This window comes from Vanrija albida, assembly GCF_041260175.1.
Source record: "Vanrija albida strain AlHP1 chromosome Unknown contig_2, whole genome shotgun sequence".
Taxonomy (NCBI): Eukaryota; Fungi; Basidiomycota; class Tremellomycetes; order Trichosporonales; family Trichosporonaceae; genus Vanrija; species Vanrija albida.
The window spans coordinates 2,627,014-2,650,351 of NW_027191421.1; the positions used below are offsets into that span (position 1 = coordinate 2,627,014).

At 63.8% G+C, this 23,338-nt stretch overlaps 8 protein-coding genes across 8 annotated transcripts; 4 read left to right on the plus strand and 4 right to left on the minus strand.

Annotated features, from left to right (window-relative positions):
- Nucleotides 1–1,805: 1,805 nt before the first annotated feature.
- Q8F55_002682 (uncharacterized protein) lies at nucleotides 1,806–2,841 on the plus strand (the record flags this gene model as incomplete). The annotated part of the gene is made up of 7 exons (XM_069351274.1): nucleotides 1,806–1,839; nucleotides 1,877–1,954; nucleotides 2,003–2,089; nucleotides 2,131–2,208; nucleotides 2,249–2,565; nucleotides 2,613–2,717; nucleotides 2,767–2,841. The coding sequence occupies 7 exons, from the start codon at nucleotides 1,806–1,808 to the stop codon at nucleotides 2,839–2,841; spliced, it is 774 nt and encodes a 257-aa protein (XP_069211660.1).
- A 566-nt stretch (nucleotides 2,842–3,407) lies between these two features.
- Q8F55_002683 (uncharacterized protein) lies at nucleotides 3,408–3,789 on the minus strand (the record flags this gene model as incomplete). The annotated part of the gene is made up of 2 exons (XM_069351275.1): nucleotides 3,408–3,663; nucleotides 3,728–3,789. 2 exons carry the CDS (start codon nucleotides 3,787–3,789, stop codon nucleotides 3,408–3,410), a joined length of 318 nt encoding a protein of 105 aa, XP_069211661.1.
- A 1,062-nt stretch (nucleotides 3,790–4,851) lies between these two features.
- Nucleotides 4,852–7,145, minus strand: FET3 (ferroxidase fet3; the record flags this gene model as incomplete). Its single annotated transcript, XM_069351276.1, has 5 exons — nucleotides 4,852–6,356; nucleotides 6,417–6,477; nucleotides 6,528–6,732; nucleotides 6,933–6,973; nucleotides 7,035–7,145. 5 exons carry the CDS (start codon nucleotides 7,143–7,145, stop codon nucleotides 4,852–4,854), a joined length of 1,923 nt encoding a protein of 640 aa, XP_069211662.1.
- A 2,009-nt stretch (nucleotides 7,146–9,154) lies between these two features.
- Q8F55_002685 (uncharacterized protein) lies at nucleotides 9,155–11,555 on the plus strand (the record flags this gene model as incomplete). Its single annotated transcript, XM_069351277.1, has 5 exons — nucleotides 9,155–9,479; nucleotides 9,544–9,757; nucleotides 9,805–10,601; nucleotides 11,058–11,194; nucleotides 11,241–11,555. 5 exons carry the CDS (start codon nucleotides 9,155–9,157, stop codon nucleotides 11,553–11,555), a joined length of 1,788 nt encoding a protein of 595 aa, XP_069211663.1.
- A 658-nt stretch (nucleotides 11,556–12,213) lies between these two features.
- Nucleotides 12,214–12,819, minus strand: dpm2 (Dolichol phosphate-mannose biosynthesis regulatory protein; the record flags this gene model as incomplete). The annotated part of the gene is made up of 3 exons (XM_069351278.1): nucleotides 12,214–12,384; nucleotides 12,680–12,766; nucleotides 12,817–12,819. The coding sequence occupies 3 exons, from the start codon at nucleotides 12,817–12,819 to the stop codon at nucleotides 12,214–12,216; spliced, it is 261 nt and encodes an 86-aa protein (XP_069211664.1).
- A 733-nt stretch (nucleotides 12,820–13,552) lies between these two features.
- OSM2 (Osmotic growth protein) lies at nucleotides 13,553–15,669 on the plus strand (the record flags this gene model as incomplete). The annotated part of the gene is made up of 4 exons (XM_069351279.1): nucleotides 13,553–13,639; nucleotides 13,760–13,789; nucleotides 13,871–14,216; nucleotides 14,261–15,669. The coding sequence occupies 4 exons, from the start codon at nucleotides 13,553–13,555 to the stop codon at nucleotides 15,667–15,669; spliced, it is 1,872 nt and encodes a 623-aa protein (XP_069211665.1).
- A 493-nt stretch (nucleotides 15,670–16,162) lies between these two features.
- On the plus strand, nucleotides 16,163–19,420 carry ECM31 (cell wall biogenesis and architecture protein; the record flags this gene model as incomplete). Its single annotated transcript, XM_069351280.1, has 1 exon — nucleotides 16,163–19,420. The coding sequence occupies one exon, from the start codon at nucleotides 16,163–16,165 to the stop codon at nucleotides 19,418–19,420; it is 3,258 nt and encodes a 1,085-aa protein (XP_069211666.1).
- A 1,614-nt stretch (nucleotides 19,421–21,034) lies between these two features.
- Nucleotides 21,035–23,012, minus strand: TOP3 (DNA topoisomerase; the record flags this gene model as incomplete). Its single annotated transcript, XM_069351281.1, has 7 exons — nucleotides 21,035–21,638; nucleotides 21,686–21,904; nucleotides 21,943–22,204; nucleotides 22,239–22,420; nucleotides 22,461–22,639; nucleotides 22,678–22,761; nucleotides 22,806–23,012. 7 exons carry the CDS (start codon nucleotides 23,010–23,012, stop codon nucleotides 21,035–21,037), a joined length of 1,737 nt encoding a protein of 578 aa, XP_069211667.1.
- Between the last annotated feature and the right edge of the window lie 326 nt (nucleotides 23,013–23,338).

The following is a 23,338-nucleotide window of genomic DNA, read 5'->3' on the forward strand; positions in this document are numbered from 1 at the left end:
CCCCCCACCCCACCCAACTCGTCGCCGTCTCAACCACAACACGCCCTTAAAGTTAACGTCTGATACTCACGGGGATGCCGCTGGCCATTGCGATAAACAGGAACTGGGTAGGACGCGCGCGATGTGGTGTACAGTTGATGAGCGATGCGACACGTCGTTGTTGTGTATTAAGGTGGTGGTGGTAGGTGTGATGATGGGATGCAAGGTTGAGCGAAGTGTTGAGAGACTGATGCTGGCTGGCCCGGTTGAGAAACCAGAGGCTTGGATTCAGGACCGCCTGACCGTGTTGTGTTGGTGCTCGAAGGTGGGCCCTGACGAGGCGGCTTGGTGTCGTCGCACCTGCAGGCGGCGGCGAGTCAAGTCTTCGCCACGGCGGCGGCGGCAGAAACAGGACAAGACAAAGGGGAGTGGGGAGCGAGGCGCCCAAGCGGCGGCTTGCTTGAATATTAAGGAGTGCGAGGGGATGAGTCGTGCGGTGCACGATATTAAGAGAGTGGGGAGAGAGCTATAGAGTCGAGAGTGGTGGTGGGTGGTGCTCGTTGTTGTTCTTTTCGAGTGATGCTTGCTTGCTTCTACTGCTTGGGGCGATTTGGGTGGGCGAGCCGCTGGCTGGCCGGCTCCAGTTGGACGCGACTGACATGTCGCTTCCATTGTGCGACCTTTGCGAGTTGATTTCCTGGCGCCCCGCCACAAAGTTCAGGGAAAACCACGTGGAAATCCTACTCTAAAGGCCAAAACTGGCAGAGACGCGAGTCAAAGTGGCGCACTAGGTTGAAGGGGTCACAAGGGGCGGGGCGGGGCGGGGCGTAAAGAAATCTCGAACCGCTATTTGGTTTTGCACGGCCCATTTCCTAATCCCATTGTTGTGGGTCTTAATCCGAGTCACCGGGCCAAAATACTCGCCATACTCGCTCGCCCCCTCCGTTCCCCCCTTTCACGCGCGTCGCGTCTGAAACCCTTTGACGCCGACTCCTGTAGGAATCTGTGTTCGGTCCTACAAAACTCACTCGTGCCGCCGACGCGCGCGGAGGCATGTGGAAGGGCAAAGGCAACTGGGCTGGACTGGCTGCGTAGCCATGCACCTGTGTCAGTGGGGCAAGGCGCTCATCGGGCTGGCACATCGCCCTGCACGGCGCACTCGGATACTGCAGTTGGTCAAAACTTGAGGGCGGCTGAGGAAGGAGGGCGCGGCTGCCTTTTGGCCACCTGGCTCGCTGGCTCGCTGGCTGCCGGTCTCGGTTGGCCACTCTGGCAATGACGCGCTTGCGCGCTGCGAGCTCGACGCGCTGCACTGCGCCTGACTTGATGAACAACCTTCTACCCTGTCGGCAGACAACCGACTGTTGCCCTTATAGACGCACACCACACACGCAGCGATTAGGCTCGCAGTCTCCCCTAACATGTGCTACCGGCTACCGTGACAGACTACGATCGAGTGCGTATAACCGAGGATTGGGTAGCACCTAGTTTGGTAACGGCAGCAACCAATGTGACTGGCTGGGTGAAACGCTTGAAGCGACAAGAGACTGCGCGTGTGCCAAGAGCGAGCGAGGCCAGTGACGCGCAGAGTTGGCGGTGGCCGAGAACTCGACGTGACACGCTGATTGACGGGCTCGCCGCCTGACCTCTGACCTTCCCTCGTTGCAGCCCTGCTGCCGACGAGATGCACCCAGTCCCAGTCCCCTCCCCTCCCCCCCGTCCCGCAGCAGGGCAATCATTAACGCATCTATTAAAACTCGAGAGGGTGCATCTCCACGTCCGTCAGTCTTCCTTCACTCACCTCACAACACTCACAACACACCAAAATGGACTCCATCGTCAACTTTGCCTCGCAGCAGCGTACGTCTAGAGCGCCAGACGATAGCTCACACCGCAGTCTCGGGCCAGGGCCAGCAGCAGAACAACCAGCAGCAGGGCGAGCAGCAGCAGCAGCAGGGCGGCAACGGTGGCGGCCGTGAGTGATGGCGTGCACCCGGCTGCAGCTCATGACTGACACACACAGTCAACCTTGGCGCCCTCGCCGGTCTCGCTGGTGGCGCCCTCAACGGTGGTGGCCAGCAGCAGCAGCAGCAGCAGGGTGGCGGCGGCTGTGAGTGACATCACCTTCCCCCGACTAAGGCTGACGACCAGTCAACGCCAGCGCGCTCGCTGGTCTCGCTGGCGCTGCCCTCGGCGGCGGCGGTGGCAACAACAACGGCGGTGGTGGCTGTGAGTGCACGCTGTCTGCGAGGCCCAACTGACGCCCCAGTCAACATCTCGTCGCTCATCTCGGGCGCCAACCAGCAGAACGGCAACGGTGACGCTCTCTCGGGCATGATCGGCACTGCTCTCGGCAAGGCGCAGAACGTCGGCCCCGACGCCCAGATCAACGAGCAGGCCATCCAGAAGGACCACGACCAGGCCTACAACCAGGGCAACGCCGGCGGCCTCACTGCCTCGGCCATGGGCTCGGCCGCTGCCATCCAGGCGTTCAAGTCGTTCGCGTCGGGCGGCCAGCAGCAGCAGTCGGGCGGCGGCGGCATGATTGAGAAGCTCCTCGGCATGGCCATGTCGGAGGCTGCCAAGGTGGGTGCTAACCCCCACTTATCCTTGCCTCGCGCTAACCTCGCCAGCTCTTCGACAAGTCGGGCGGCGCCGCGTCGGGCAACAAGCAGGACGTCATGAACTCGGCCGGCGAGACGGTTATGAAGCTCCTTGTCCAGAACCAGATCCAGGGTGTGAGTGGGCGTGGGGTGGGGCATGCCGAGGATGATGCTGACGCGCCAGGCCCTCGGCGGCGGTGGTGGTGGTGGTGGCGGTGCCGGCCAGCTCCTCGGCCTCGCGTCCAAGTTCCTCAAGTAGGCGGTGCGACGGGGAGGGCGGCTTCGGCGGCTACAGCGGCTACAGATGAGGCCACACACACACGTACAGACACGACACGTAGTTGGGATGAAACTAATAGGGTTGTGGGTGGGGGCGGGGGGGCGAAGGGGGGGCGGGGGTGATGGACCGGCAGCAGTGCAGCGTAAGGGGGACTGGCAGGGGGCGGCTCGAAGTCGACTGGCCGGCGCTGCCTGTGTGTCTGCGGTGCCACTGCTCGCCCCCTCGCTGTCTCGACTCTTCGTTGTCCTTGCTGGCCCTTGTCTTGACCCAGCCTCGACCACGACCGCGTTGTGCCAGCCGGTCGCCGCGCCGCGTAGACTCAGGTCAAGCTTCCTTCATTACGTCTACAACGGCCCACCCACTCACTCGCTCGCTCGCAGCTAGTCAAGCTTGAGCCACCACAGCTGGCCAGTATACCCCCCATCGCGCTGGCTATCGATCTGCAGCAGCGTGCGATTGCCCTCGCGATGCACCGTGTAATTCCGGATCTGGCGCGTCCCAACCCAGCGCGGCACATTCGCAGCAATAAGCGGCCCGTGGATGACCTAGCCCCGGGTCTTGGTGGCCGGGAAGGCGCTCGAGACGCTCAAGTGCCCGGCGTACCCGATCGAGTGCTTGCCCACCAGCGCCCAGTCGGCGTCGGCCTGCTCGTCGGTGTAGGGAAAGGTCAGGTTCGCGGGCCGCAGCTCGGGCTCGGTGGCGGATATCGTGGCCGACATGAAGCCGGACTTGGTGTAGATTAGCACGCCGACGGGGGAGGCGCCGTACGCGCGGTCGGGGATCGGGGTGCCGTTGTGCTGTCTGCGGGGGGTTAGGGGACCCCCAGGGGAGGGGGGAGGGGGGGGGGGGGCACCGAGGCACTCACGACGTCGTGTTGAGGAGAGAGTAGGTGCCCGCCAGGGCCGCGAGGATGGGGCTGCACTTCATCGTGTGGTGGGGGTGGACGTCGGCGTGGGCGTGGGCGTGAGCGTGGGCGTGAGCGTGTCTGGGGAAGAGAGCCGCGCGACTGATAAGTACGCGGGGCCACGAGCGAGCCGCACGCAACAACGCGGATAACCGTCGCAGCTGCCAAGAACCGCGCGCAGTGGGGCTCCTGCCACTTACTCGCTTGCACCGTGCCTGGCAGAGTGGGTGTGTCTATCTGCCTCTCGAGCGTCTCGCCCCCGCCGCCGCATCGGACCCACCTCCGCGCCGCCGAGGCAGGGCGGAAGACGAGTAAGCTCGGAGGGTTCGGTTAGCGGTGCAGCGGCGGCGCGGCGCTGGGGGGGGGGGCGGCGGGGCTCGACAGGCTGGGGGACTGCGCTGGTGGGGGACGAGGTGCCAAGCGCGTGTTGAGGGTGCTCGCTGCTCTTCGACCGCTCAAAGCCGCTGCTGTTAGGAGGAGGCGCTGACTGCTGCTCGCTGCTGCGGAGGGTGCGGAGGCTTGGGCCGCGCAAAGCCGCCTGGTGGGGCTGGGCGGCGCGCGGCGCTTGTCAGCATCGGCGCTTGTCCTCGTTCTGGTGGGGACGAGGTGTGTGCTGGACGCCGCGGTGGTGACTAACGCCGGGGGGCTGGGCTGGCTGGGCGGTGACCTGCGAGTCCTCCCTCTACACCTCTACACCTCTACACCTGTGCACGCCAGCCTGCCTCGATAGCCACGAGCGCATGGTACCGTGCCGTCGACGCCGGCGTCGCTGTTCGCTTCAGCTTGCGCCATGACGCACTGCGCGCTCCACAGATCGACGGCATCGCGTGGGAAGCGCGCGTGCGAATAACCGCGCGAGATTGCACGCGCACGCGCGACATCTACCAGTCGGGCTCGTCGGCCGGCAGACCAGTACGACGCCTCGCGGTTTGGGTCTAGTCGCGGTCATGTGGTCACGACAGGCCAAGCACACGCTTGTAAACAAAGTTCAGTGTCGTCTGGTCTCGCTGGTCTGGCCGGTCGCCCCCGTCGCTGCGCGCCGGGGCCTCTCGAATCCTATTATGCTGCATCTAACAATATACGACCTACTCGGAGCGACCGCCGCCGGTAAGCTTCTTCCACAGCGGAACCTTGTTCTGCTTGGCCTCGACGTGGCGGCGCACCTCCTCCTCAATCTCCTCCTCATTGAGCTCACCCGTGCCGTACCACACGACCGTGAGGAAACCGAGGATGGCAGTGATGATGCAGCCGGCGAGCGCGCCAATGGCCTTGGGCGTCCAGTCCATCTTGACGGGGAAGGGACCCCACGCCTGGCCCTTGAAGTCGGTCGTCGAGTTGAGGCCGACAACGTTGCCGGTCGTGGCCTGCTTGAAGTAGTTGCAGTGGTCAATCATCTGCTGGGGAACGTGGAGGTTCTTCTGCATGGCGTCGGGCGCCTCGATGAAGACGACGGCGAGACCAGAGGTCAAGTGCCAGTCAATGTGGCAGTGGAAGAACCAGGCACCTGGGTTGTCGGCAACAAAGCGGATCACGACCATGCCCGAGGGAGGGATGGTGATCGTGTCACGGTGGATGGGGTTGGCCTGGTGCTCGACAACCTGGGGGTTAATGACCGGGTCGTCCGAGGTCACGTCAAACGACTTCTCAATGACCTGGAAGGTGTGGCCGTGGAGATGGAAGGGGTGGTGGCCAGCGTCCCAGTTGTGCACCTTGAGCTGGACAACGTCGCCGTGCTTGAGCGGGATGGCGTTGGTCTGGGCACCGTAGATCTTGTTGTTGTCGGCGTCCTCACCCATGCTGAGCGCAGAGAAGATGGAGGGGACCTTGGGCGACTGGAAGGTCGAGTTCTGGAAGCCGTCCTCGAGCGTGAACGAGGCGCGGTTGGTGCCGTCGTCAAACGTGTCGAAGAAGGCGTGGAGGGTGAACTCGACAGTGGGCTCGAACGCGGCCTGCTTGATGACGGGGTGGAAGTCGGTCTCGTTGATCATCGACCAGCTCTCGTAGATGACCTCCTTGGGGGCCTCGTTGGCCTGGTTGTACACAATCTGGACCGTGTTGTTGAGGATGAGCTCCTCGGGGACCTGGTCGTACATCTCGGTGTCCTGCATGAACATCATGGCGTAGTTCTTGTTGGTCTGGTTCTTGGCCGTGACGAGAACAGAGTAGCGCTGGGCGGCCGAGATGGCGACCGAGTCGATCGGGTAGGGCTCGACCTCGGTACCGTCAATCTCAATGATCGACATGTCGTGGTCCTCAATGGCAAAGTGGAACATGGACAGGGCGGTCATGGCAATGACACGGATACGGTACGTCTTTCCGGGCTCGAAAGTGATGGTGGCGTTGTTGTTGTTTCCGATACCCTGCGAGATCTCGTCGTTGGTGTGGAGGTACTTGCCGTCCTTGGCAACGTAGATGAGAGCAGACTCGGGCACGGGCTCGGCACCGGTGGGGTTGCGCCAGTTCAGGAAGCGGTTCTTGACCATGTCGTCGTGCTGCTCGTGGTACCAGTCGGAAGCGATGATGACGTACTCGTCGTCCCAGGTGACATTGTCAGATCGTCCAGTGCCGTTGGCGGGCAGGATGATGTTGGCTGTGGTGTGTGAGTGTGTGTGCGTGTGTGAGGGGGCGGGAGAAACAAGACGCCACTTACGAGCACGGAGACCGTCGACGTACTGGCCCGAGTAGTGGCCGTGGATCCAGTAAGTGCCCTGCTGTGGCAGGGGTCAGCAATGTGTCATCGCACACTAGTGGTGGCACCCACGTTGTGGACAGTGTCGATCTCGTAGTCGAGCGTTTGGCCGTTGGGGATACCACACTGGGTGATGCCGACGGCACCGTCATAGTAGTTGGTGCCGTTGAAGAACATGCCGTGCGCGTGCAGCGCAGTCGGGATCGTGTCGACGCCGAGGCCGTTGGTGGCATGGACGATGATCTTGTCACCGCGGTGCGACCAGAGCGGGGGCGGGCTAAGGTCATGTCAGTTACGCGCTTGCTGGGTACGCTGGGTCGGGACTGGGTCACATGGTCGTGAGGGGGGGAGCAAGATTTCGGCCGGGCTCATGCGAAGCGTGCCAAAAATGGTCACCCAAGAACTGTGGTGCCCTTGCTTCGACCAGACCAGATCTGAGGACTAGGACGGGGAGGAGGGGCACGAGGCAATACTCACGGCCACGAGCCGTTGACACCAATGACACGACGGGGGAAGAGCTGCGTTGGGTGTCAGCGACGAGGAGGAGGACAAGACTGATGGCCCACCACGCCCACTCACACCGTCGGGGTTGACGTTCTCAACGTAGGTAATGTTCCACCAGTGCTCGATGACGGCGGCCTGGGCCATGCCGAGGAGGGGCAGGGCCGCGAGGAGAGTCTTTGCGACCATTGTTGTGGTGGTGACTCGTCAAACTCGTTACAGCGGGCGAGAGATAGTGAAGAGCCAAGAGGACGACGACGACACGAATAGGGCTGATGCCAAGTCTCGAGATCGACCACGGGGTTTTAAGGCGCCGGGCAGAGGTGTGCAGTCGAGGGGCAAGAAAAGCCGCAGTGGTAGGAGAAGAAGAAGGGAAACGGCGGCGGGCTGGGGGGAGGGTTAAAGGCCTCGCTGCTGCGCAATTATCTGATAACACTGTAGGGGGTCGAGCGCGAGCGAGCAAGGCAGCAGAGCCAAGGCGTAGATTTTTTTTTCGTGGTTGGTTCGGCTTGGTTCGCACCCTACGAGTAGGAGGTGTTGCGAGGTCGTCGTCTAGTCTTGGCAGCCGGGCGAAAGAGCAAGAGCGAGGACGGAGGACGGTTGTTGGTTTGTCGGGTCACCTGGTCCGAATGGGCCACAAGTGTATGAGGTGGGGTGGGGGAGGGACGGGCGGGCGGTGGCCGTTGCATTTTTGGACGCCGTGCCGCTGGCCGTCCGCCTGGCTGCCTGGGTGTCGCGCCTGTCGCGCCCGCCCCGACCGCCCCGCAGCCCCTTTCCACATTCCTAACACCTGTATCTGATAATTCGGCCAGACTCGCCCGACGCCGGTCAGTGGCCCAACCACTCAAACGCCTTCGGGTCGTCGAGCCGTCCACCGCCTCGTCTGCACGCTCTGGCCCCCCTCGTCGTCGACAAAACAATAGCACGGTCTGCAGCAGTGACATGCACATGCACATGGCGACAGCCCGTCCCCTCCCCACCAGTGACACCCCAACACTGTCACCATGTGATGCTTCGCCCCCAAGGTCCCCGCAGATGCACACCAGCCCGCTCTCGCTCCACAACTGTGACCTAACCCGTGCCAAACTAGGCTGCTGCAGCTGCTGCGCCGCAACGATTCTGAAGCACGAGACGTCCAAGCACCCTATTCCTATTCTGGTCCTCGTTGTGCTTGGCCTCGCGGCAGCCAAGGCGACGGCCGCGACGGCAAGTGTCCACGTGAAGAGGTGACGAAGAACCGAGGATGAGACGGGGTGTGCCGGCTCTCGATTGGCCTGCTGGGTCGGCCCACGCCCGAAGGTGTGCAGCCATCGCGACGAGGCACCGAGCGAACTGGCTTCCGACCAGTGAAGGCATGGCACCGGGCGGGGAGCATTTCAGCTCCACCTCGCGGTTGTCGAGGTTCCAGACTCGTGCTAGTGGCCGTCCGGCCGAGGAGTTGAAGCTGGCCTGGTGATTGGTGGGCGAGGTGCAACAACATGGCGGTAGTGTGGGAGATGCAGGGACGGGCGGGGGTGGATAGGGTTGCAAGCGAGCGAGAGAGCGGTCAGTGTGCCGAGGTGCCGGGCCCGCCCCGACGGGCGTGCCTACGGGCGTGTGCGGGCGGGGGGTGGCTGAACTGCTTAGATACTCCTCCTACTTTGCAACGTGGAGTTGCGCGTGGCAGCCACGTGCGTCGAACACGTGCTCCTATCCTTCTTTATGTAATGCACGTGTACCCAGCACGTGACCAGCCGTCGGCTTGGCCCCGTCATGCCGCCTTGCCGAGATCGGCAACAGTGGCAGGGCGGCAGGCGGCAGGGCCGATGTCGCCACGAGCCACAGTAAGCGCTCTCTTACCCGGCCTCGTATCGGTCGCCGGCACCACACGCCCGCGGTATACAAAATTGTAGGCAATTGCAGGCTACCCATTAGACCCCGAGTCGAGTCAACCCTGTCGCACCAGGCCGACATCGCACTCGTCCGTCAATGTCGCACGCACATTAGACCCACTCAAACGGCGTCTCGTCTTGGCTGTTCGAAACGACGCAGAGTGGGGTGCGGGGTGCAGGCAATGCAGGTGTTACAAAACCTCTCACGCATGGCGTCAGCTGTTGCGCTTGCATCCCGACGTCTTGGTAAACGCTGCTGCGCGTGGGACTGATACTGGAGTGATATACGGCAAGCCGAGGGGACGCCCGCCCCCCATCCTCAACAACATGGCGACAAAATCACCACTACCAAGGCCGGAAAAGGACGATGAGACCGCCACCGGGGCCGACCTCTCGTACGCGCCCAGCACGGGCTCGACGTCGGCCCCCCTCGAGGGGAGGCAGCGCCCGTCGCAGTCGACGCTCGCGGCCCCCTCTCTCCCTGAGGGCTGCAGCTACGGCACGCTGGCAAAGGTCGACGGAGACGGCAAGGAGGCCGAGACGGTCATCTGGGTCGAGTTTGCGCCTGGGTCGCGGGACAATCCCTTCTTCTTCTCCAAGTGGCGCAAGGTGTCGATCACGGCGTGCGCGACGTTCTTTACGTTCATGACGGGTGGGTCGGCCAGCTCGCGCAGCGAGCGAGGTGAGGCGGGAGAGACAGCAACTAACCCCCCCAGCGTACACCACCACGGCCTACTCGATCTCGGAAGAGTCCATGTGCCGCCACCTCGGGTGCACCAACCTGCAGTTTGCGAGCGGGATCGCGCTGTACGCCTGGGGCTTTGGCATTGCGCCGCTCATGCTCGCGCCGCTGAGCGAGGAGTTTGGCCGCAAGTGGACGTACGCGGCGGCGTGCTTCCTCTTCTTCATCCTGCACCTGATGATGACGCTGTGAGTGGGGCCGCGGCGTGCGCTGCTCGCACAGCTGACACCCGCAGTGCAAAGAACATGGCGACCGTCCTCGTGGCCCGCTTCATCATCGGCGCGGCGGGCATCGTCGGGGCCACGCTGGTCGGGGGCACAATATCCGACATCTTCATCCCGGCGCACCGCGGCCTCCCGATGGCGCTGTTCGGCTTCTGCGCCGTCTTCGGCACGGGCTTCGGCGCAGTCACGATGGCGTGGGTCGAGGTCGTGCCGCGGCTGGGGTGGCGGTGGATCCAGTGGATCCAGTTCATCGTGCTCGGCGCCTTCTTCCCCGTGTGCCTTGTCGTCATGCGCGAGACGCGCGCCACCGTCATCCTGAGGCGGCGCGCCGCCCGCCTGAGGAAGGAGCGAGGGCTCTCCGACGGGGGGCGGTACCTCGCCCGCGCGGAGATCGACAAGGTCAAGTTCGTCACGGCGATGGGGCAGAGCATGACCCGCCCGCTCGTGTTCCTGCTCACAGAGCCCATCGTCACCTTCTTCTCGCTGTGGATCGCGCTCGGGTGGGGCGTGTTCTACACGCAGATCGCGGGCATACCGTACACGTACCGCAAGCTCCACGGCTTCAGCACCACCCAGGTCGGGCTCGTGTACCTGTGTATCTGCATCGGCGCGATCATCGGGTTCGCGGGGAACTTTATCCAGGAGGCGATCTACCGCCGCCGCGCGGCAAAGGACGGCGTCGACGCCAGGCTGTACGCGCCGATGCTGTGCGGTATCCTCTTCGCGGTCGGGTGCTACATCAACGGGTTTACGTCGATCTCGAGCGTACACTGGATTGCGCCGTGCATCGGGCTCACGATTGTGCTGGGTGAGTCGGGTGGTGGGGGTGGGGGCGGGTGGTTGTGGCGGTGGCGTGGCCACACGGGTCTCCCCGGGCTTCCACCAGCGCTCTCCGCCGGGTGTCGGCGGTCCATGCGCTGTACGCGTGTTGCATGCTTCACTGCGGCATGGGCTACATGTGCTGGACTGCTGGGCACGCCGCGAGCGCGCCCGGAGGTGGCAGAGTAAGGTGGGGTGGCAGTCCCATGTGGCGGTCGCGTGGTGCCACACCACACCGGCCTCCTCGTACTCCCACCCGCGATCTTCACCTCATGTCCGCGTTATACGCGCAGCACGCGCGCCCCAGCTCCACCGATGAGCGCGCTGCATGCACAGGACCGCTGCGCACGCAGCAAGCCACCTAGGAGCCCCCAGCTGCCAACACGCGCCCCACACTCCCCTCCTCCTCCTCGACCTCCTCCTCAATCGCTGACACGCAAAACAGCCGCGATCTTGAACATCTACATTACAGCATTCGTGTACCTCAGCGAATGCTACGGCGTGTACGCGTCGTCCGCGATCGCGGGGCAGTCGTTCGCGCGCAACATGTTCGGCGGCTCGTTCACCTTCTTCACCCAAAAGGTGCGTAAGCGGGGCCCGGGCCCGTGCGCGCGCCCCGCTGAGCAAGACGCAGATGTTCGACCGGCTCACGGTGCGCTGGTCCCTCGTGATGATGGGCGGGTTCGCGACGCTGCTCGCGGCGGTGCCGTTCGTCGCGTTCGCGTGGGGCCCGCGCATCCGCGCACGGAGCAAGTACTCCAAGATGCTTATGGCGCAGGAGCGCGAGCAGCTCGACAAGGAGCGCCGGGCGCGGGTTAGCCGGGGTTTGGACGCGCACGACGCCGAGGATCTGGAGGGGGACGCTAATGATCGCGAGGAGATGGCCGAGGGGCAGGAGAACGCGCTGCATCTTGTGCCGAGTGTCGCGGAGAAGATTGTGTAGAGGAGGGGATAGAGATAGACTGCATGTACTACTGTGCTATTTGCTGTTGGGGCGGGGGGGGGGGGAGTGGGGCTGTGGGAGGCGGAGGAAGGTGGTGTGGTTGGGGGCGTGGTGAGTGCCACACCGGGGTGCCACCAACGCGGCGTGAGTCTGCAACGTCCTGCCCGTTTCACGTTTCGTCCGCCTGCGTCTGCGTCGGCGCCGCGTCGTGCTCTCAGCAGGGAGCACGCGTACGCGGCCGTTACCGGTCCACCGGGGGAGCGCCAGCCGCCCACCTCCCCCATCCCGCCGCCAGCCCAGCACCCTTCACACGTCAATCTGCCGCCACTTGCTGGCGGCTGTGCTGCATCAATGTGCCGTGTCGTCCGCTGGCCTCGGGCGGCAGCGGGGTGCGCCCGTTTCGTTGCGCATACTAGCTGCTGCGCTCGGCTGCGCGCGCCCGTCGTCGTGCTGCCCACTCACTCGTCCCGGGCCACCTCCCCTACCCCGCCAGCCCAGCGGCATCTTCACGAGTCAATCTATGCTGCATCAATGTACGTGTCGTCCCCTAGCCTCTCGCCGGCAACAGCGGCGCGCGCTCGTCGCCGCGCTGCGTGCGCCCGTCGTCGTCGTTGTCGTCCTGCGCGCGCGCACTCGGCCCACCGGCGCGTCCCCCCCGTCAGACCTTCTTGCCCGCCTGCGCCTTTTTCCGCGCCTCAGCCGCGGCGACCTTGGCAAAGAAGGCGCCGATGCCCGCCAGCCCGACGAGGAGGAGCAGCGCCGGGCCCGCAGTCACCCAGAAGCGCGGGGGGAAGAGGGCTTGCAGCGCCGAGTCGGGCGAGACGAAGGGCTGTGGTGTCAGCGCGTGGCGCGAGCGGAGCGAGCGGGCTAGGAGGGGCGGAACATGGCGGCGGCTGTCGCCGTCGCGTTGCTGGTCGTTGCTGTCGGCGTGGGAGTCGGCGTGACGACGCTCCCACGCCGCTCTCGACCAGCCACCCCGGTGACAACGAGCGACGCCGACGCCGAGCTGGTGATAGCACTCGGACACCGATATGCCAGCATCTCCTCGACCCCAGCTGCCGCCTTCCTCGGCTCGACGGCTCGACGCCCCCGCCAGACGCCCGCCCGGTTCACTCCCCACTCACGAGGAACAGCGCCCAGGTCGTGTAGTAGACAAACACGAAGGCGGCGACGCCGAGCATGGCGCCGCCGAGAAGCTTGTCTGATGCGCCCTGCCGTGTGTGTTAGCTGCGCGTGCTGAGTCACCTCGGCGACGGCCCACCATTGTGCTAGTTTGTTGTTATTGTTGAGGCGTCTTGCAGCAACTCGAGTGTAAGCTCGAGTGACCGACCTCCACGCCGTTGCTTTGGTTGTGCCAGGGTCACGTCGCGTGGCTGGCATGACGTGTGGCCTTGTTGCGTCCCCCCTTATAGTTCCTGACACTTACACTGTTGTGATGACGGCCCCCGTAGTGGGTGCGCGGGGCGGAAAAGTGGCTTGGCTGTGGCGACCCACGCTGCGCCGTTCCCCGGTGTCCGGGTTTGACGCGGCGTGCGTTAGCCGGGGAGTGGCGTCGAATTGCCCAAAGCGGAAACCCACCCACGGCCGTTTGCACTGTCCTCGCTGTGGTTGGGTGAGATTCATCACCAAAGTCGCACCAAGCTGCACCTCGACCCGGCTATCAGAAGGAGCAGCACTCAAGTCGCGCGTTCACACTAGAGTCTACCACGCCGCGCTGCACCACACACGCACCACCACGTCGTCTTTAAATCACAGCACACTGCACTAGTCTCTTCCTCTTCCTCCTCATCACATCTCGTTGTGTCTGCCATCCCTCTCAGGCTTACCCTCTTGTGATACCACCACGTCTGTCTGGTAAGTAGGTCACTGCCGGCCCATCACGCCCAGCAGCAGCAACCGCACTCCAACCCAGCTCAAGCTCACACCCTTCCCACGCAGCAGTCACATCGCATAGCCTTCCCCTTCCCTCCCACTAGCTAGCACAAAACTCCACCATAATGTCCAACGCAAAGGTCATCGTCGTCGGCGGCGGTCTCTCAGGCCTCTCGGCCGCCCACACCGTCCTCGAGCGCGGCGGCAACGTCGTGAGTAGCAGCAACAATGGCGGGGAGCACCGTGGCGCGCGCACAACGTGCCTAGTGTCCCCGCCTCGGCGTCGACGCCATTACGCCTCCTAGTACGTGTACTGACACCGCTTCCCACAGCTCCTCCTCGACAAGAACAGCTTCATGGGCGTGAGTGTGGCTCTGGGCGATCGCGGGACGGCGATCGCCGCCGGGACGGACGACTTCGGACACGTTTGCTGACTTCTCCAGGGCAACTCGACCAAGGCCACCTCGGGCATCAACGGTGCCAACACCCAGGCCCAGCAGGAGCTTGGCATCCCCGACACCGCTGCCAAGTTCTTCGCCGACACCAAGAAGTCGGCCCGTGACCTCGCCCGCGACGACCTCATCCACGTCCTCACCCACCGCTCGGGTGACGCCGTCAACTGGCTCGTCGAGCGCTTCGGCCTCGACCTCTCCAAGGTCTCGCGTCTTGGTGGCCACTCGGAGCCCCGTACCCACCGTGGTGGCGCCCAGTTCCCCGGCATGACCATCACCTACGCTCTCATGGAGAAGTTTGAGGAGATTGCCGCTGCCCAGCCCGACCGCGCCGTTGGTGAGTGCCGCCGCCGCCTACACCTTGCCCCGCTAACCCCACAGTCCACAAGAAGGCCAACGTCAAGAAGCTCATCAAGGAGGGCGACCAGGTCGTCGGTGTCGAGTACGAGCACAAGGGCCAGACCCACACCGAGAAGGGTGTTGTCATCCTCGCCACCGGTGGTTACGCCGCCGACTTCACCGAGGACTCGCTCCTCAAGAAGTACCGCCCCGAGTACTACGACCTCCCCACCACCAACGGTGACCACTGCACTGGTGACGGCCACAAGATGGCCATGGCCGTCGGCGCCAAGGGCATCGACCTCGAGAAGGTCCAGGTCCACCCCACTGGTCTCGTCGACCCCAACGAGCCCGACGCCAAGGTCAAGTTCCTCGCCGCCGAGGCCCTCCGTGGTGTCGGTGGTCTCCTCATCGACAACACTGGCAACCGTTTCGTCGACGAGCTCCAGCACCGTGACTTTGTCACCAACAAGATGTGGGAGAACAACAAGTTCCCTGTCCGCCTCGTCCTCAACCCCACCTCGTCCAAGGAGATTGAGTGGCACATCAAGCACTACGTTGGCCGTGGCCTCATGAAGCACTACAAGAACGGCCGTGACCTTGCCAAGGACATTGGTGTCAGCCCCGAGGTCCTCAAGAAGACCTTTGACGACCACAACAAGTACGCCAAGAACCCTGGATCGGACCCCTTCGGCAAGAAGTTCTTCTCTGGCGGCGAGTTCAACCTCGACCAGGAGTTCAACGTTGCCCTCATGACCCCCGTCCTCCACTACACCATGGGTGGTCTTGAGATCGGCACCGACGCTGCCGTCCACGCCGGCGACGCCAAGGCCATCCCCGGTCTCTTCGCCTGCGGTGAGCTTGCCGGTGGTGTCCACGGTGCCAACCGTCTCGGTGGTTCGTCGCTCCTCGGCTGTGTCGTCTTCGGCCGTGTTGCCGGTGACTCGGCCTCGTCGTTCCTCCTCCACGAGCTCACCAACGACCGCGCCGCCGGACGTCTCGCCACTGTCGGCAACCACATCCTCGAGACCAAGATCCGCGTCTCGCCCAACTCGCAGGCCGTCAACCTCGAGTTCTCGTGGGGCGGTGCCGGCGGTGCTTCCGCCTCGGCCCCCGCTGCTGCCGCTGCCCCCGCCGCCGCCGCCGCTCCTGCCGCTGCCGCTGCCGCCCCCGCCGCCGCTGCCCCGGCCGCCGCTGCTGCTCCCGTCCCCAAGAGCGGCGAGTACACTGCCGAGGAGGTTGCGAAGCACAACAAGCCCACCGACTGCTGGGTCATCATTGACGACGAGGTGCTCGACGTCACCGACTTCCTCCAGGACCACCCCGGAGGTGCCAAGGCCATCCTGCTGTACGCTGGCCGTGACGCCACCGAGGAGTTTGACATGATCCACCCCAAGGACGTCATCAAGAAGTACGCTCCCGAGTCCATTATTGGCAAGCTCAAGAAGTAGATGCTTTGATAATGTCAGGTGTGGTGTTTCGGTTGTAGCCTGAACTTGTGTATGAACCCAATCGGAAGCGCAGCGAGGAGCGAGCGAAGCGAGCGTGACCATGCTCGGGCTGCAGTATCTCTGTGGCATCGGCGCCGAGGTGGCACAGGTGCCGAGTCGACCTCGGCCAGGTGGTGGTGGCCGATTCCTCGGGTCATCACTGCATCGTAAGAGATGCCAAGGATACTGCAAGCCACGTCCGAGTCGCACGAGTCGTATGGCCCGACGTCGCGTCGAATGCCGAGCCGGTAACTGGCTCGAGCCGTGGAATGAATGAATACAGTGGCAAAGTCACGTGCCACTAACCTCGAATTGAAATGTTATTATTTTCGCGCGGCGACCGATTGGATCGAGATTGTTCCAAGTTAGCCGCGGCGGCCATCACACCGGCAGTGAGATCATTGGAATTTTGAAACTACTCTGTCACTCTCGGCCCAGACACTCACACTATATCATGCTCCGCGGCCCAATATCGCAGCGGGCGCTATGGCGCGCGCAGCACGCGGCCCGCAGCCCTCGACTTGCCACCGCCCACCTCTCCACCACGCGCACCGGCCTCGCGCAGGCGTACCGCGCCGAGACCGAGACGCAGCCGCTGCGCGGCACCGTCGTCGAGCAGGGGCCACAGATCCCGGCGTACGACGACGCGTTTGAGGCGATCATCGCCGACGTGAGCCAGGGCCACGTCGGCCGCCTGCCCCGCGGCAAGCTCAGCAAGGAGCGCATCCGGGAGATCACGGCGGCCCACCAGGCTGAAGAGGCCGCGCGCCGGCTTGGCGGCGCGGTCGAGGCCGTCAAGACGGACGAGGGGAGCGGCCGGGAGGAGCGCCTCTCGCCCGCTGCTATCCTCGGCACTAAGCGCATCGGCATGGTCACGCTGCCGGAGCCGCTGATTGACGGTATCCAGGAGACGATCTCCGGTATGTGTGCGTGTGTGGCTGCGCTGACTTTAGCCCTCGACACGCCCAAGTTTGTGCGCGAGGCGTTCCTCGACCTGCTGGAGAAGCCAAAGTTCAAGGACCGCGCCGCGGCCAAGAACAGCCAGACGCACTCGATTGCCAAGGCGTCGGCGTTCCTCCCGGGCCAGTACGCGGCCGTGTACAATGTGCTGTTTGAACTCCGGCAGCGTATCGGCGAGGACAAGCTCGCCGAGGCGACGTTCCTCGAGGTGTCGAGCGCGCTCGCGCCTGGCCTCTGGGCGACGGCTGAGGTGTTTGGCAGAGACTCGACAGCGGCCTACACCCTCGTGCACAAGACCCGCCACGGCCTCGACCTCATCCGCAAGCTGTCCGAATCGTACCTCCCCACGTCCGAGGTTATCAACTATCTCCGTGACCCGAACCAGATCCACGGGTATGGACCGACCGTCACGATGTCCACGTTCCACCTCACGACGCTGCCCAAGGTTGCTGGGCGGCAGACGCATCTTCTCAACCTGCTCGAGACGGGCGCCGAGCACATTGTGCTCGTCGACAAGGCGAGCCCCGAGGGCTGGGCCGCCATGTCTGAGGCGCGCGAGTTCCTGCTCAAGCAGGCCTCGGTCGACGCACCGCTCCACATCACCGCGCCGTGCCCGCACGAGAACGCGTGCCCGCTCGTCGGCGGCCGCGAGGCGTGTATCTTCTCGCAGCGCCTCCAGCGCCCGAAGTTCCTCCGCAAGACGAAGCACGCGCCACGCGGAGAGGAGGCCATGAGCTACACGTATCTCATTGTCTCGCGTGGGCAGCGGCCGGCGGCTGTGGCGGCTGACGTCGCGGTCGGCCGCGTTGGCGGTGTCGGTCGTGCGGAGGTTGCCCGCCTCGCTGCCAAGGCGGTCGGGCACACCGAGCTGCGTGAGGTCGAGGGCGGCGGCGAGTTTGAGATGGTCAGCGTCCCAGGCGACCAGGCTGCCCTCGCTGCCGCATCTGCTGCGGCTGATGCCTCGCCCGAGCTCGGCGACGCCAAGGACGAGATGGACGCGGCCCTCCGTACCGAGGCGCATGGTTGGCCCCGCCTCGTCGCGCTCCCGCTCAAGCGCAGCGGCCACGTCGTCATCGACGCGTGCATGCCCAACGGCAACCTCGAGCGCTTGACCGTCGCCCGCTCGCACGGCAAGCAGACGTACTACGACGCGCGCAAGACCAACTGGGGCGACCTGTGGCCCCACAAGATTAAGGGCAAGACGGTCGTGCGCGATCGCGGCATCCGCCTCCTCAGCAAGGAGAAGGAGGTCGAGGTCAGCAGCATTGACCAGTTGCTCAAGGCGACCGAGGGCGCCGGGGCGACAGGGATCAACGAGGAGATGGAGGCCAGCAAGGAGGCAGAGATCTACGACGCCGACAAGGAGGAGGGCGTGTTCGCCGAGGCAGAGGCTGCTGTTGCCGAGGAGGACGAGAAGCCCATGTCGGATGCCGAGCTCGACAAGCTGCTGGCATCTGTCGGCGCGGACAGGGTCGTCGGCGGCTTGGTCGAGTCGCCAGATGACCCCAACACCCCAGAGTTTGACATGATGGACATGTTCGAGACTGCCGAGGAGACGACGCCGGCACCACGAACGCGCGGCCGCATCCGCCCCGGCCGCATGGGACGAACCGCTCGCCCGACGGTGCCGCCGCCCACCGCGCCCACCTCAGGCCCTGGGCAGAAGCGCGAGATGTCTGCGCGGCCCGCCGAGTCGACCGGCCGGCCAAAGGTCACAGTCTCGACTCTGCAGAAGCTGCACGACGCCAACACGCCGATCACCATGCTCACGGCGTACGACTACCCTACTGCGCTCGTCTCGTCGCGCGCAGGCATCGACATCCTGCTCATCGGCGACAGCATGGCACAGGTCGCGCTGGGCCACCACACGACCGTGCCGCTCACGCTCGACGACATGATCTACCACACGCGCGCCGTCGTGCGCGCCGCCAGCGCGGCGAGCGGCGGCTCGGGCGTGCCCGGTGCCGGCGGGCCCTTCATCCTCGCCGACATGCCTTTCGGGTACGCCGAGTCGTCTGTCCGCGACGGCGTGCTCGCCGCCGTCCGCCTGCTCAAGGAGGGCGGCGCTGACGGCGTCAAGATCGAGGGCGGGCGCGAGCTCCTCCCGCTCGTGCAGCGCCTGACCGAGTCGGGCGTGCCCGTCATGCCGCACATCGGGCTGCAGCCGCAACGCGCAGCCGCGACGGGGTACAAGGTGCAGGCCAAGAGCGCGTCTGCCGCCGCAGACCTGCTCGAGACGGCGCTCGAGCTGCAAGAGGCCGGCGCGTTCGGCCTGCTGCTCGAGGCGATCCCGCACCCTGTCGCGACGGCGATCGCGCGGCGCGTCGCCATCCCGACGATCGGCATTGGCGCCGGGCCCCACACGAGCGGGCAGGTGCTCGTCCTCACCGACATGCTGGGCACGTATGACATGCGCCCCACGCCGCCTGAGGAGGCCGACGAGCCCGAGGCCCACTCGGTCGGCGCGCTCGAGAACGGCTTGGCCGGCGACGCGCTCCCCCGCCCCGGGTCGCGGCACGGCGCCGACGTCGGCGTCATTCCGCCGGCTGGGGAGGTCGCGCCGCCCAAGGCGCCGAAGTTCGTGCGCCAGTTCGGCGCGGTCGGTCTTGAGACGCGCCGCGCGGTCGACGCCTACATTCGCGAGGTGCGCGCCCGCTCGTTCCCTGCCATCGGCAAGGAGACATACGCCATGCCCAAGGACCAGCTCGAAGAGTTCTTGCGCATCATCGAGGAGAAGAAGGACGACGAGTAGTTGGTGCTCGCTCGCTGTATCAGAAGCAAAAACACACATATCAACCCATGACAATCGCATAAAACCCCACTCGTAATGTCTCATCCCTCTCACGCCCATGATACACTGCTCCATGCATACATACAGTTACCGGCCGGCAGAGCGATTGATCTATGATTGGAGTGATGTTGCTAGCCGTTGGGACAGTTGCTCGCCCAGTGCCCACCCTCGCCACACTTGTAACACTCTGGGCGTCAGCTGCTGCCTTCATATCAGCTCACCGTCACCCCCACCGCCACCTCCGTTGTCGCGGCCGCTGCGTCCACCGCTGCCCCTCCCACCTCCACCGCGGCTTCCACCGCCTCCACCACGGCTGGTGTCGCCGTTCGGGCAGTTGCTTGCCCAGTGGCCTCCCTGGCCGCACTGGAAGCATTCTTCAGAGTCAGCTCGGTTCAGCAGCCTGACCCACCGCCGCCCTGAGGCCCACCGCCGCCACTACCACCTCGGCTGCCACTTCCACCCCCGCGGCCACCATCGCCGTTCGGGCAGTCACTGGCCCAGTGGCCACCCTGGCCACACTTGTAGCATTCTTCAGAGTCAGCTGGAACCTGGGCGCGCCAACCTACCACCGCTTTGGCCACCGCCACCACCTCCGTTTGATCGCCCGTTGGAGTTCGTCCTTTGCCCTGCTGTCCGCGAGCGGGACGGGCCCCCTCCTTCATTAGGGCACGAGTTGGACCAGTGTCCTTCCTCGCCGCATTTGAAGCACTCTACAGGTGTTAGCACTGGCGCAGCACTGTACGGACCTCCTTGCGCATTACTGGCACGCTGCTGCCCGCTACTATTGGACGCAGCAGACCTTGGGCGTTTAGGACCAGAGTTCGACCGAGACGCCCCTGAGCCACCGCCATTCGTATCATCCGCCCATTCCTCGTGGTCAGTTACAGCGATCACCCCTGCACTTACAAAGAAGCCGCACTGCTCGCCTTGAGGCTTGGGGCAGGTGTAAAACTGCCGCCCAGCATTGTTCGATGACGGCCCGGCTGTCCGCATGACGGCGTCGGTGTCACAGCCGCAAGTCGGCGCGTCCCCATTATCCGCAGAATCTAGCTCTGTCAGTTAAGGCGACGGCTGTGGTCACGTACTTGCAGCCTTGCGTTTCCTGGAACCTGTGCCTGCGGAAGATGACCCTCCTCGACCTCGCGTGCTTGTCCCTCGGGTGGCAGCAGCACCGCGGGCCCTTGTACCACGACCGCGAGCGCCGCCGCGACCACCACCCCGAGGTGGCCCATCGCTATCGTCATCGCCGTCATCGTCATCATCGTTGCCCTGCCCTCGCGCTCCGGCACCTCCACCTCCACGTCCGCCTCGGCTGCCGCGCCCAGCGCCTCTGGCCCGCGCTCCACGGGAACCCCGCCCGCCCCGAGCGGCGGCCCGCAGGGCGTCCTGCGCCTCTCCCTGTCCATGGAGGTAGCTGTCCACTGCCTCCGCAACCGTGTTGAACTCGCGCCGTGCTTTGACAAACACCTCCTTGTACTCCTCGACGCTGAGTTGGAGCACGTCGCGCTTCGTCTGCTGGCCGTCGCAGATGAGCTGCATCCGATACTCGGTCTCCAGCGTCAGTCACCACCAAGCCTAACTGCTCACCTCTCGGCGGAGATGGGGCTTGCTCAAGGAGCGGTCGAATCCAATCGCGTTGTAGCCTTCCACGAGGCCGATGCCCAGCTGCGAAGGCACGAGGTACTTGGACTTCTGTTGCTGTTTCGTGACCACGTAGCCGCGGTCTATGATCTTAGCAATGTGCTCAGCAATCGTCGCGTCTGTTCCGATGCCGTTCTTGTCCATGAGCCTTACGAGGTCAGCCTCGGTTAGGAGATTGGGGCTGGTGGTCGAACCCTCCTTGAGCTCGCAGGCAGTCGGCATGAACTCCTCGCCTTCTTCAAAGTCTGGGAGAGGGTTACTGGTCCACTTGTCGTACGGGTAGACCTCGAGGTAGTTGCGCTGAAGCACAACGATGCCGCTTGTCGAGAAAAACTCGCCTGCGATTTGAATCTCGATGGTTGTCTGCTTGCCGATGGCATTGGTGGAGCACGAAGCAAGGAACCGACGCGTGACGAGTTCATACACACGGCGCTCGTCAGCGTCCAGGTTGTTGGCTGCGGCGGTTGGGTGAATAGGTGGATGCGCTTTATCGTTTTTACGGCCATTGCGGGGCTTCTCAAAGGCACCGTCAAGCAGCCTGCGTCAGGTGGTTAGCAAGGTTTCCGACGAATATGAGTCACACACTTCTGAGCGTACTCCCCCCACACGTTGTCAAGGGTCTGCTTCCTCACAAGCGACATAAAGTCAAAGTCCTTGTCGTACTGGTCAGTTTCGGTACGAGGGTAGCTCAGGAAACCCTTTTGGTACAGTTTCTCAGCGAGATCAAGTACTCGTTTCGGCGCCAAGCCCAGCAGACGCGAGCCAGACTGCTGGAGCTCTACCGTCGTCAACGGTAATGGCTTACTGAGGTGTAAGCTGAGAGCACGGAGCTGAAAGCTTACAATTTCGTTGTCGGCTTGGTCTCAACCTTGATAACTCTTGCCATTGGCCTCTCGATGCAGTCTTCGTAGAGAAGAATCGCAATGTTGAGATCAAACAGGTGACCACGGCGCCAGGTAAAGTTGACAGAGGTTGTTGCACCTTCCTCGTCCTCGCTGTCTCGTTCGATCGACACGGCGATGTGCCAGAACGGCTCCGGGACGAAGGACTGTACGCGATTGTACTGGTCGACGACGAAGCCGAGGGTTGGAAACTGACATGGGCCTAGGAGTCAGCGGGGTAGCTCTCCACGCCTTACCATAGCTGATAACCTTGCCACCTTCCTGTTGGTTCAGTTCAGGAAATCGGGCTTGCAGCGCCATTGTCATCATGCGCGTGAAAGCTGCTCCAAGTCTTAGGTCGAGATCCTGGCGCGTCTCGACGGCGTTGACCATCCGCATATCGAGATCGTTGGCTTGCCTGCAAGCCTGGTGGATTTGCCTGAAATGTAAGCTAACGGCTTCAAACATAGTCAGCTTACGCAGCAATGATCGCGCTGAACCTTGCTCGTTTGACGACAATGCGGGGGTTGACCATGCGGCAGGTGGCGACAACCTCGTACCCGATATGCTCGCCTTCGCGATCACAATCGGTCCAGATCATGAGCAGGTCTGCTCGTCGAGCCTCCTGTTGGAGGTTTTTCTCCACTGGCTTGAGATCCTGACCGTGTCAGCTGGCAGCCAGGCCGTTCCACCCACATTGCTGACGAAGGTCACGACTGGCGCCTCGAAGAGGTCAAATGGATCGCACGAGTTCCAGTTGCGGTAGTCGCCAGTGAAGTCCTGTGGCTGGTCAGAACCGTGATGCTTGGTGACTCGGTACTCACGCTGGAGGTGAGGTGCCCCAGCACACTCGTAACTGTAAAGTCACAGTCGCCATTCTGTGGGCCTAACGGCGGAGGAAGGCGGTAGGCAAAGTCAAAGTTGCGGCAGTACTTGTGTTGCCCTGCGCGCGAGTCGAACCGCCCGCCGGCAAGTATTTCAGAGATGCTTTTGGCTATGCTTGGCTTCTCCGCGACGCACAGCACCTTCATCGCGGGGAAGGCATCACTCGGGGAAGGCGAGGAAGGTACGGGGGGGAGGTGAGAGCGGGGGAAGGAGCCGTGGATTTGGGTTGTTTGGCCGCGACAACGCTGGATATCCTACTGCGCACTCTATGTGACTGGGTTGGTAGAGCTGGGCGAGCGGCGTGTTGCTGTTGTCGTTGTCAGAGATGTTGTACAGAGTTGAGAACGAGTTGACGCGACTGATCTCGGATGACCATCTTGTAGAAACCGGGCCTCCACCATACATTGTTTTGACAAAGGGTGCATTTTGATTCCGTTCACACGCGAGAACCACGTTACTATTAAGTCACGTG